The following is a 13,269-nucleotide window of genomic DNA, read 5'->3' as shown; positions in this document are numbered from 1 at the left end:
TTGATGTAGTACATCGCCACCTGATTGTCTGTGCACAGCAAGAGAACTTGAGGAAAGAGGAGATGTTGGAAGGCCTTGAGGGCATAAAACATCGCTCTGAGTTCCAGGAAATTGATTTGATGTTTCTTTTCCTGGGGTGTCCAAAGACCCTGAGTTTGGAACTCGTTCAAATGAGCCCCCCAGGCATAAGGGGAGGCGTTGGTAGTAATAACCAGTTGATGAGGAGGTAGATGGAACAGAAGACCTCTGGATAGATTTGAGGATATCAACCACCATTGTAGAGACTGACGAAGAGATGATGTTACAGATATGTGTCGTGAGCAGGGATCCATCGCTTGGGACCACTGGTTGGCTAGGGTCCATTGAGGGGTGCGTAGGTGAAGACGTGCAAAAGGGGTGACATGAACTGTAGACGCCATGTGACCCAAGAGAACCATCATGCGCTTGGCAGAGATGGACGTCTGCAGAAGTACCTGTTGACATAGAAATTGAAGCATGAGAAGACGGTTGGAGGGTAGGAACGCTCTCATTAGGACTGTGTCTAGAACTGCTCCAATGAATTGAAGATTCTGAGAGGGAATGAGATGAGATTTGGGTAGATTGATCTCGAATCCCAGCAAACGGAGAAATAGAATGGTCTGGTTGGTGGCCGTGAGAACTGTCTGAGGCGCATCGGCCTTGATCAACCAATCGTCCAGATAAGGAAACACCTGAAGGTGGTGAGTACGAAGAAAAGCAGCTACCACAATCAGGCATTTGGTGAACACTCTTGGAGAGGAGGCAAGACCGAAGGGCAGAACCTTGTACTGGTAGTGACAACGATTGATCATGAAGCGGAGATACTTTCTGGATGCTAGATCGATCGGTATGTGAGTGTATGCTTCTTTGAGATCGAGGGAGCATAGCCAGTCGCCTTGATTGAGAAGGGGGTAAAGAGTGGCCAGAGACAACATTTTGAATTTCTCTTTGACCAAGCATTTGTTGAGGTCCCGAAGATCTAGAATAGGTCTGAGATCTCCTGTTTTTTTGGGGACTAGGAAATAACGTGAATAGAATCCCTGCCCCTTTTGATCTAGAGGAACTTCCTCTATGGCGTTCAGAAGGAGGAGGGATTGAACTTCCTGAAGAAGGAGGGAGGACTGAGGAGAGTTCAAAGCAGACTCTTTTGGAACACTTTGGCCCGGAAGAGTGTGAAAGTTGAGAGAGTAGCCGTGGCGGATGATGTTGAGGACCCACTGGTCCGAGGTGATGGATTCCCAACGGCTGATGAAGACAGTAAGGCGTCCTCCTATAGGCTGTGGAAGATGGGTAGCAGGATGGAGACTGGCTATGTCCTGGAGAACTAAGTCAAAAGGGTTGAGTGGATTTTTGCGAAGGGGGAGGCTTCACCTGTTGTTGCTGCTGTGCTGGTCTAGCAGCTGGCCTCTGTTGTTGTCGCTGACGTCTGGGTTGTTGCTGGGCTTGTGGCAAAGGGCGAGCAACAAATCGACGTTGGTAGGCCGACTGTTGGCGAAAAGGCCTAGAAGGTGGGGTTTTCTTTTTGGTTTTGAGGAGAGTATCCCACCTAGTTTCATGTGCCGACAACTTTTGAGTGGTGGAGTCCATGGATTCTCCAAACAGCTCATCCCCTAGGCACGGTGTATTAGCTAGTCGATCTTGATGATTGACATCTAGTTCTGACACTCTGAGCCACGCCAGTCGACGCATAGCCACCGACATAGCTGTAGCCCGAGAGGTCAGCTCAAAGGTGTCATAGATCGATCTAACCATGAACTTCCTAAGCTGCAACAGTGATGAAGTAGTGCGGCGAAAAGCAGATTTTTTACGGTCAGGGAGGTACTTCTCAAAAGTAGTGAGATCTTGAATTAGATGTTTAAGATAAAAGGAGAAGTGGAATGCATAATTCCCTGACCTGTTGGCTAACATGGCATTTTGGTATAGCCGTTTGCCAAATTTGTCCATGGCCTTTCCCTCTCTGCCAGGAGGGACTGAGGCGTACACACTAGCTCCCGTGGATTTTTTCAGAGTGGATTCAACCAAGAGGGACTCATGTGGGAGCTGTGGTTTGTCAAACCCAGGAATTGGGATGACTTTGTATAAGGAGTCCAATTTGCGAGGTGCTCCAGGAATAGTCAAGGGTGTCTCCAAATTCTTGTAAAAGGTCTCTCTCAAGATATCATGGAGGGGTAGCTTGAGATATTCCTTTGGAGGTTGGTCAAAATCCAGTGCTTCAAGAAAAGCTTTGGATTTTTTCGACTCAGCCTCCAAGGGGATAGAGAGAGAGTCACTCATCTCTTTTAAAAAGGATGAGAATGAAGATACATCTGGTCTAGAAGATGGATCTAAAGTAGAAGGATCCTCATCACCAGATGAACATTCCCCTTCAGAGAGCATAGGGTCCTCTGAATCACCCCACAGATCAGGATCTCGAATTTGAAAACTGTGTCGAGAATCTGGAGTGGAGGGATCAAGATGTCGGGACTTGCGTACCGATTTTCCTGATCTCATAGAGACGGCACCGGGAGATTGCCGTTGCACCGGTGCCGCAGTCTGAACAGCCTGATGCTGAGCAGTCGACTCTGGTGCCAGGACTGGCATGGAAGTAGACTGTGTCGGTGCCGACAAAGAGGAAGCTGAGAGCATAGGCTGTGCAACTATCGGCACCGATGGCTCAGACCGGACCGGTACCGGAAGGTTCGGTACCAGGAGTGCAGGAAGGATTTGTTTTAGCTGAGTTTCCAATTGCACTTGTAAGACGGCAGCAATGCGCTCGTCTAAAGTAGGCACCGGTACCGCTTTTCTCTTCTGCGGTACCTTTGGTGCCGCTCTACACTCCGAAGAGGAACCCGATGTCGAGGGGCTTACCTCTATCGGTGCGGAGCGCTTCCGTGGGCGCCTCGCGGTCGGCAGGATTGGGCTCTCTGCTACTTTGACCGGAGGACGCTCCAGCGGGGAAGGCTTCTTAGCTGGCTTACCTGACTGGTGCGGCGCCGACGCGGTATCGCGCGGCGTCGATGAGACGGGTGCCGACTGCGTCGGGATCGAAGTAGGGACCGGTGCCTCCGTGTCCGACATGTCGGTACCGAATAATAACCGTTGCTGAATTTGACGGTTTTTTAGGGTTCTTTTTTGAAGAGTGGCACAGCGTGTTCAGGTGGATGCCCGATGGTCAGGTCCGAGGCACTGCAAACACCAGTTGTGCGGGTCAGAGTTAGAAATAGGCCTCGCGCACCGCTGGCACTTTTTAAAGCCGGGTTGGGGGGGCATGAACGTAAACACGGCTTCTGCCAAATCGAAGGCCGAGGCCTCGATGGTGGCAGCAGGCCCCGCCGGGCAAAACGAAAAAATAAGAAGAAAACCAAAATTCGTTGTTTTTTTTTTTTTTTTTAAAGAAAATAAATAAATAAAAAGAAGGAAACAATATTTCCCAAGAAGTTTACGCGAGCGGGAAGGCGAAAAATAGAAAAAGTTCAACAGCCGTTGAAACGTGCGTCTTCTTGGCTCCGCGGAAACAAGAAAACTGGGGACCGCGCGCCTCTGTCGGGCGGGAAGGCACTCGCGCGTGCGCGGTGCGGCTTACCAGAACTTTCCAAGTTCTTAGAGTGCAATCACTCTAAAAGTGTCCGTACCGGGGCTCCGTCGGTGCCGTCACCCATCAGTCAAGAATAGCTGCCTGCTTGTCCTGGGATAAATGTTGTTTATAATCAAGTTTTGTGTTAGTTGTATTGTATTCATTTTGTCAAATATTTCACATTATAATTTGAATATTGTACTTTTTATAAAGCTGTAAAAAAATATTTTCATTCACCACTATAAAGTATCTTTATTTGAATCCATTTACAGTGTTATTGCTATAATTAAATACCCGTGCAACGTCGGGCCATCAGCTAGTAGTAATATATAAAGACCCGAATGGTCCATCCAGTCTGCCCAACCATATATGCTTTATAAATTAATAATTTAATTTAAATGGTCTTTTTCTTACATAATTCTGGGCCAGAAACCTAGAGCTCTGCCTGGTAGTGTGCTTAGGTTCTATCTACTGGAGTGTCCATCAAAACTCACTCTAGCCCATCTAAACCATGGCTACAGGGTTGCTTCCTACTTCATCAGTGTGATGCTCTCCTTTAAGAAGACCTCCATCCTCCGAGGCAGCAAAGAGGCCTCCAGACTTGAGGTGAGACATTTCTAAGTACCTCTCTGTCTCCCTCAGCTCCTCCAAGTCTGCTACTCTAGCCTCAAGAGATTGGTCCCATTCCCCGAGTGCTAAGAGCTCTTTGCACCGAGCACACATAAGACCTCTCACCAGCTGTTGAAAATACCACCTTATAACAAACCAAGGGACCTGACACGGTCCATGTTTCGGAAAACACTCCTTCCTCAGAGGTTCTGAATGTGCAATGAACTAGAAGCCACATTTAGGACCTCTGAGGAAGGAGTGTTTTCCGAAACACGGACCGTGTCAGGTCCCTTGGTGATATTTTCAACTGCATAAAATATTTGGTATAATAAACATTGCCTGCATCTGGTATATAGGAATCTGCAGTTTGTTTTTTGTTTTTGTATGTGAGGTACACAGCATTTGTATTTATTGACAGCCTGTAGGGGTCTGTCTATGGCAGGGATCTCAAAGTCCCTCCTTGAGGGCCGCAATCCAGTCAGGTTTTCAGGATTTCCCCAATGAATATGCATGAGATCTATGTGCATGTACTGCTTTCAATGCATATTAATTGGGGAAATCCTGAAAACCTGACTGGATTGCGGCCCTCAAGGAGGGACTTTGAGACCCCTGGTCTATGGGGATGAATGGTGTGAGAAGGTCTGTGTGAAATATGTAGGAGATGGGTTATGTAGTTTTTAAGAAATTAAAGAGTGCCTAAATATGTGTGAGAGTATCTGTGTGTGGGGGGGAAATTTTATGCTCCTTCTTCATCCATGTATTTTACCTTGTGTGATTTTTCTTGTGCAATATTCACTCCCGCTTGGACTTCTCTCTTATTCCATGTTCTTCCTTTCCCCCTCTCTTACACTCATTCTTCCAATACATCCCACCCAACCCTATCTGCCATGGAGTTTCTTATTTTTACTACAGGGTTCATCCAGGTTACTTGTGTGAAATACACACAAAATAATGGAGTAAAGATTTTTAAAAATTGGTAGGAAATTGGAAAATAAAACTAGAATCAGTTTACGCTCAACAGAAATTACTTTGTTAACTGTAATGAAATTACAGCTCCACTTCAGCTTGGGTAGTCATCAAGGTAGGCCATGCTGGCATACACAGATGTCGATACATAGTGCAATGGGCACCACATACAAATTGACACCTGTTTCCCCATGGACTTACATCTGTCTGTACCATCTGACAGCGTTGTGCTCGGATGCGGCTGACAAAGCCATACACGTCCACTTTTCTCTCTGCATGCATCATATCCAGCATGGCGTCAATGACGATGAAAGTGCCTGTTCGGCCTACTCCAGCACTGAAAAAGCAAGAGGCAAGTTAGTTAGATAGCAAGCTGTAAATTAGACAGTAATCTCTAAATTACACACAACAATCAAGGTGACAAACGAACTTAAAAATATAATGCACTAAGCTTGTCCAAGTTCAGTCCTAGAGGGCTGCAAATTGGCCACACTTTCAGGATATTCCTAATGAAAATGTGGGAGAGATATGCATACAGTGGACATAGTGACCCTTCAAATCTCCCTTAGAAATAGTAGAAATATCCTGAAAACCTGGTCTTTTTTTCCACTTCTTTATCCATTCTAGCTGCCCTTCTTTGTAAGTTGAAATCCTTAGATGTGACTAGAATTGCATGCAGAATTCCAGGTACTGTTGAATATATGTCTGTACAGGGGGGGAAAATTTTGAGAAAAAAGCAGTCTGTAGAACTTCCTCACTACAGCAATTTGAGGGCGTTTTTGGCTGCCTTCCTTTTTTCCTAAAGCAGCATAATTTGGTGAAACAAGGCTCTTGCTGAAAAAGGAAAACTTGAAATAGCCCCGATGCTTGACTGGATTACAAATATGTGTGTTTGAACAGTGTGTTGATTTTCACGTGTGGATTGCTGACAGTATGGTTGCAACCATCTAAAGTCAAGTATTGTTGGGGCTTTTTTCTCAATTTTTCTCACATTTTTCCTTTTGTTTTGGGGATTGTTATCACATTGTGTTTACTTGGATTATTTTGGGACAATTTTTGAACTTATTTCTACTCGGCTGTTGAGGTTAACCAAGGTTTTCTCAGTGGGGTCCTTTGAGCCCTCGAGTTTTTTACTTGGTTTCCCTCTCGGTCAGCGGAGCTTATGATTTAATGCTCTGAGCCCTGGGGGCGTGGCTTGGAGCGCGCACAATATGGTAGCTTAACCGCGGCGCTCCTCGAATCCAGGCAACAAACTGTAAGAAATCAACTCTTTTGCTTCGCTCGCCCGAGTTAAAATAATAAAAAAACAGCGTCGGAAATGGCTGCGACGAGGCAGGGAAAGTCTGAAAAGCCGTGCACATCGGGTGTATCGGCGAAAAGGTCAAAGGTTACTTCCGTGTCGCCGTCGAGTGTGCCGATCCCGCTGGAAACTGAAGATTTTACTGATAAATCAGATATTATGGCGGAACTCTTTAAAATCAAACTAATGTTAACTGACAATGCCAGCAAACTCTCAGAAGTCAAGGATGAACTGCTCAGTCTAAAGCAAGAGATCCAGACTGACAGGCAAAGGATGTCTGTGATTGAAGAGAGAATCGAGCAGCTGGAAACTAATACACAAAAATGTGAAGAGGAAAGGAAAGATGTAGCAGCCTTAAAAAAATCACCTGGTAGATTTGGAAAACCGGGGAAAGAGAAAGAACATTAGAGTGCTTGGTTTAGTTGAAAATCTTGAAGGGGGAGATGCCATTCAGATTTTAGAGAACCTTTTACCTAAACTGTTACAGCTAAATTCTAAGTGGCCGTTAGAAATAGAACGTGCACACAGAATCCCCACAAGAAAACCAGTAAATCAGGCTGGCCCTAGACCCTTGATTTTTAAAGTATTAAGGTACCAGCAAGCTTTAGAAATCTTAAAAGTGGCAAAAGCAAATAAAAACTTAAATTATAAAGGGTCTAAATTGATGTTGGTTCCAGATTTTGCTAAATACACTGCAAATATAAGGAAACAATTTCTCACATTCAGGCAGCAATTAAAAGAAAAAGGCTACATGTATGGCTTGTACTATCCGTCGACAATGAGAGTGTCCACTGGGAATAAGTCCATGTATTTTCAAGATCCTGCAAAACTGAAAGAATTTTTGACACAAGAGGAACCAATGTCTACATGAAAAAACAGAGTAATAGGGAAGTTTCATCTGAAGAAAAAAGAAAGAAAAATGGAAGATAAAATGAAAAAGAAGAAGATGGTTAAGAAGAAAGAAGAGGACAATGATTACTGATTGAATGGATTATTTTTAATGCATTTGATATTTTTTGATTCAATTATTATAATATATTGGGTGCTATGACATAATCTTAATTTAATAAGAAATCAAATTATTTATGGAAATTATTGCATCTATATATTTATGCTAATATTAATTGAGAGAAATGATAAGAATTTGTTAACAAATGATATAAAGATAAGGAATTGAGTATTTGAATGGGGGATAATTAATAAAGTAGGAATCAATTTTAGACTTTTTATTAATTGATATAAAATATATATTTTATTCATCTACCTATTCATATTGAAATTACTATGAATGATGATGTATGAAAATGTTTAAAATGAATTTATTAATATTATTATTAATATCATTATAGAAATGGGTATATCTAATTTACATAGTGAGTATTTAATATATAGGGAATTAGAGCTAACTTTGAAATATGTTAAAAATATATTAAAGGGGTAATATATTAGTTTGTAGGGAGGATATGTTTATAATTTTATGAATCAATTACATATAAATCTTATTATAGTCATAAATTCATGCAGATATAATTGATATGAATTACAAAATATAGTGGGATTTTTAAAATATGGATAAATAATTAATGAGCAGGTAAAGAAATATGGAATGAATATTAAATAACTGAGTATATAAAGATAACTAATTAAATGTTTATATATAAGGGGAGGAAAAAGTTATTGACTTTTGAGGATATGTTTAAATTAATATAGTGGGATATTAGTTGCTTGGGGGGAGGGGATTTAGGTTTTGCATGACCAATGTGTGTTCCAGGTCAGACAATGATAGTGGGAGGGAGGGGAGGGAAAATAGAGGGAGGGAGAGGGGATCAGAGGATTAGTATATTTCTGAGGAATGGAAATGGAAAAACCGAAAAATCTGAATTGTCTTTATATAATTGTATTTTTTGGGGGGATATAGGTTGGGGGAAATGGGTAAAGGAAATATATATAATAAATGTGCTAAGATCTAATCATGTATATTATCATAGAATACTGGTTAAAATTTGATTATAAAATAGATGGATATAAAAATTTATTCTATCAATGTCAATGGTTTAAATCATCCTATCAAGAAGAAGAAAGTATTATCTGGAGCAAATGGTAAAAGAGCCGACAAGAGGCGACACCACCTTGGACTTGGTCCTAAATGGTCTCACCGGACCGATAACAGAAGTAGAAGTCATGGTTCCACTGGGAACGAGTGATCACAATGTAATCAACTTTAAACTTGACATCGGGAAAGGGAAACATGCCAAAACCTTAACCACCACCTTAAACTTTAAAAAGGGTAAATATGATTGCATGAGAGCCATGGTAACAAAACGACTCGAGAAGATGGTGGACAAACTTGAAACAGTAGATCAGGCATGGTGCCTATTGAAAAATACTATTGCAGAAGCACAAGATCTCTACATTCCAAGGATTTCCAAAGATCGGAGAACTAAAGGCAAAGGAGAACCGGCATGGCTTACCATACAGGTGAAGGAAGCCATAAAAAAAAGAAGGACTCTTTCAAAAAATGGAAATGCACGAAGACAACCGAAGCCTGGAACAAACATAAAGATGAACAGAAGAAATGTCACAAGGCGGTGAGGGATGCAAAACAGGAATATGAGGAAAAAATAGCCCAGGAGGCCAAAAACTTCAAGCCCTTCTTTAGATACGTGAAAGGGAAAAAACCTGCAAAAGAGGCAGTGGGACCCCTGGACGACAAGGGAAGAAAAGGGTACATCAAGGAAGATAAACAAATCGCAGACAAACTAAATTCCTTCTTTGCGTCCGTCTTTACGAAGGAGGACACCTCAACAATACCTGAAGCGGAGAAACTGTTTACAGGAGAAATAGAGGACAGCCTCACCACAGTTGAAGTGAACTTAGATCAGATATACTACCAGATCGACAAACTTAAAAGTGACAAATCCCCTGGACCGGATGAAATTCACCCGAGAGTCTTGAAGGAATTGAAGGTTGAAATCGGAGAGTTATTGCAAAAACTTGCAAACCTGTCAATCAGAACTGGTCAGATACCAGACGACTGGAGGAAAGCGAACGTCACGCCAATTTTCAAAAAAGGATCGAGAGGAGAACCGGGCAACTATAGACCTGTGAGTCTTACGTCTGTCCCCGGCAAGATGATTGAATCACTGATCAAGGATAGCATAGTTCAGCACTTGGACACACACGACTTGATGAAACCCAGTCAACATGGATTCAGGAAAGGGAAATCGTGTTTGACGAATTTACTCCAATTCTTTGAGACCGTGAACAAGCAAATTGATAGTGGAAAGCCGGTGGACATAATATACTTGGACTTCCAGAAAGCATTTGACAAAGTTCCACACGAAAGACTTCTCAGGAAACTACAAAGCCATGGCATACAGGGAGATATACAAAGATGGATAGGCAAATGGCTGGATAACAGGAAGCAGAGAGTGGGCATAAATGGGAAGTTCTCCGACTGGGAGAAAGTGACTAGTGGTGTACCCCAGGACTCGGTACTTGGGCCGATCCTTTTTAATATTTATATCAATGACCTGGAAAACGGAACATCCAGTGAGATCATCAAGTTTGCAGACGACACAAAACTCTGCCGGGCAATCAGATCGCAGGAAGACAGTGAGGAACTCCAGAGCGATTTGTGTCGGTTAGAAAAATGGGCGGAGAAATGGCAGATGAAGTTCAACATGGAGAAATGCAAGGTAATGCATTTAGGCAGTAAAAATAAGGAATACGAGTACAGAATGTCAGGTGCAACTCTGGGAAAAAGTGAACAAGAAAGGGATCTGGGTGTACTGATAGATAGGACCCTGAAGCCGTCGGCACAATGCGCGGCAGCGGCAAATAAGGCAAATAGAATGTTGGGCATGATAAAGAAAGGAATCTCGAGTAGATCGGAGAAAGTTATAATGCCGCTTTATAGGGCAATGGTCAGACCCCACTTGGAATACTGCGTCCAACATTGGTCTCCCTACCTAAAGAAGGATATAAAACTGCTGGAGAGGGTGCAGAGACGAGCAACTAAACTAGTGAAGGGTATGGAGAAACTGGAATATGAGGATCGACTTAAAACACTGGGATTGTTCTCCCTTGAGAAAAGGAGACTGCGTGGGGATATGATCGAGACCTTCAAAATACTGAAAGGAATCGACAAAATAGAGCAGAGAAGATTATTTACATTGTCCAATTTGATACGGACAAGAGGACATGAAATGAAGCTAAGGGGGGGCAAGTTCAGGACTAATATCAGGAAGTTCTGCTTCACACAGAGAGTGGTTGACATCTGGAATACTCTCCCAGGGGAGATTATTGCGGAATCGACAGTCCTAGGCTTCAAAAGCAAACTAGATGCATATCTCCTTGAGAGAGGCATATAAAGATATGGTTGGCTATAAAATAAGCCAGGTGTATACCTAGCAGGGCCTCCGCGTGTGCGGATCGCCGGACTTGATGGACCGAAGGTCTGATCCGGAGATGGCGCTTCTTATGTTCTTATCGTTCCTTAAAAATCAAAATGCGGACATTTACTTCATTCAAGAGACGCATCTTTCTGAAATTGAATCTAAAAAGTTATCTGGGGGTTGGATTTCTAAATGTTTATTTGCACCGGCTTTAGGGAAAAAAGCTGGGGTGGCTGTTCTGATAAACAAAAAATGTAATGCAGATTTTAAATTAATAAATTATGACCCTTTAGGTAGATGGGTGCATGTCAAAATGGTTCTGGGAAATACAACCATGGATTTATTCAATTTATATGCTCCTAATTCGAATCAAATGGAGTTTTTCAAACAAATTCAGCAATTACTTTTACCACTGGCTACTTCTAATTTAATAGTAGCAGGAGATTTCAATGCTGTAATGGATCCGATTTTGGATAAAAGACCAAGTAGAATTATGAAATCATTAGGCTTAGATAATTTGATTCAATCTTGTGATTTAGTAGATATATGGCGTATTCTTCATTTTAATGATCAGGAATTTTCTTTTTGTTCTCAGGTCCACAAATCCTTTTCACGAATTGATTATATATTTGTTTCCAATAACATAGCGCAGCGTGTGTTAAAAGCAGTTATTGATCCCATTGTAATTTCAGACCATGCTGGTGTGTGGATTGACCTTCAGAATTATGATATTGAACACTTTAACTCAATTTGGAGATTTAATAATGCTTTACTAGCGGATTCAAACTTCCTGGAAGATTTTAAATTAAAAATGCAAGAATTCTTTCAAATTAATAATTCGGATAATATTAATGCTGAGATCTTGTGGGACGCTTTTAAAGCAACAATGAGAGGAAATATTATTTCATATTCAGCATATATTAATAAACAACTTAAAAAACAATTTATTGAGATGGAAAAACAAATTAAATTATTAGAAAATAAATTAATTGAGAAATGGGAAAATAATATATTACAAGAATTATTAAAAGTAAAAGTTAAATATAATGAGATTTCTTCTCAATTTGTGAGGAAAGATATATTCTATAGACAAGTTCAATTTTACGGAAATTCAAATAAAGCTGGAAGATTATTAGCAAATTTTCTTAAAGCAAAAAAAAGAAAATCTAAGATTATTGCAATCAAAGATACACAAGGTAATACACCTTTGATCATGTTTCACCCCTACTTAAGAAAGCACACTGGCTTCCAGTAGCACATCGAATAATATTTAAACAATGTTTACTCATCTTTAAAGCTTTAGAACATAAAACTCCAGCCTTTATATTTAGACTTTTAATACCTTACACTACCTCTAGATCTCTTAGATCTCAAGACCAACACCTATTAGTAATTCCTTCACTAAAAGTTATTAACACAAGGCGTAACACAATCTTTTCTATAACAGCCCCTCAATCTTGGAACAACCTTCCACTGTACCTAAGACAGGAAAAAAACCTGGCAAAATTTAAGTCTGAACTTAAAAGTTTTCTATTTATAGATGCCTTTAATGATTAATTTTTTTCGCATTCTTAATTTAATAGGTCAATTGTCTTCGTCTCCCTTCCTATTGTTTTTCCCCTGAATTAAAGATTTTAATACTGAATTAATGATTTTATTACTGAATGTAACCATTAAATAATTGTCCTTTTGTCTCATTATAATCTGTAGAAATACCCTCTAAATGTACTGTAATATGTATATATAAGATAATCGTTTGTTTAATTTAATAATTGTAAGTATGTTGCCAAAAATTTTTATTTATCTGTACATCGCCTTGAATTTTGAATAGGCGATAAATCAAAATACTTAATAAACTTGGAAACACACTAACACTAAAGATATTTTAACACATTTTCTTGATTTTTACAAAGATTTATATTCTTCTGAATCTTATGAAAATAAAGAACAAGATGGATTAAATTTTTTAAATTCATTTATTGGGCCAAATGTTCCAGATCATATAAAAAGAAGTTTAGAGGAGCCTATATCTTTAAAAGAAATAGAATCAGCATTGAAGTCTCTTAGAGTTGGATCCGCTCCGGGTGGTGATGGTTATACTGTTGAATTTTATAAATCATTTCAAAATATTATTTTACCATATTTATTAAATTTGTATCAGTATCAAATGAATAATGGAAACATATCAGGTACTATGGCTGATTCAGTAATTATTGTCTTACCAAAACCAAACAAGGATCCTACTTTGGTTTCAAATTACAGGCCTATTTCTTTATTAAATGTAGACGGTAAATTGATTGCTAAAGTATTAGCAATAAGATTGGCAAAAGCTCTTCCTTTTATTATTGATGTACACCAAACAGGATTTATTGCTAAAAGACATTCATCAAATAATACTAGATTAGCATTTCACTCTTTAAATTTAG

At 40.4% G+C, this 13,269-nt stretch overlaps 1 protein-coding gene across 3 annotated transcripts in view; it reads right to left on the bottom strand.

The window, feature by feature from the left end:
- PTPRA (protein tyrosine phosphatase receptor type A) overlaps positions 1-13,269 on the bottom strand; it is a 287,845-nt gene that overhangs the window by 62,249 nt on the left and 212,327 nt on the right. For all 3 annotated transcript variants that reach the window (XM_033952928.1, XM_033952945.1, XM_033952937.1), the window contains one exon: positions 5,348-5,483. In XM_033952928.1, coding sequence (XP_033808819.1) covers positions 5,348-5,483 — 136 coding nt within the window. The remainder of the gene's footprint in view (positions 1-5,347; positions 5,484-13,269) is intronic.

This window comes from Geotrypetes seraphini, chromosome 1, assembly GCF_902459505.1.
Source record: "Geotrypetes seraphini chromosome 1, aGeoSer1.1, whole genome shotgun sequence".
Lineage (NCBI taxonomy): Eukaryota > Metazoa > Chordata > Amphibia > Gymnophiona > Dermophiidae > Geotrypetes > Geotrypetes seraphini.
The sequence above is the reverse complement of the archived record's forward strand: the minus strand, read 5'-3'. Positions and strand labels throughout refer to the sequence as shown.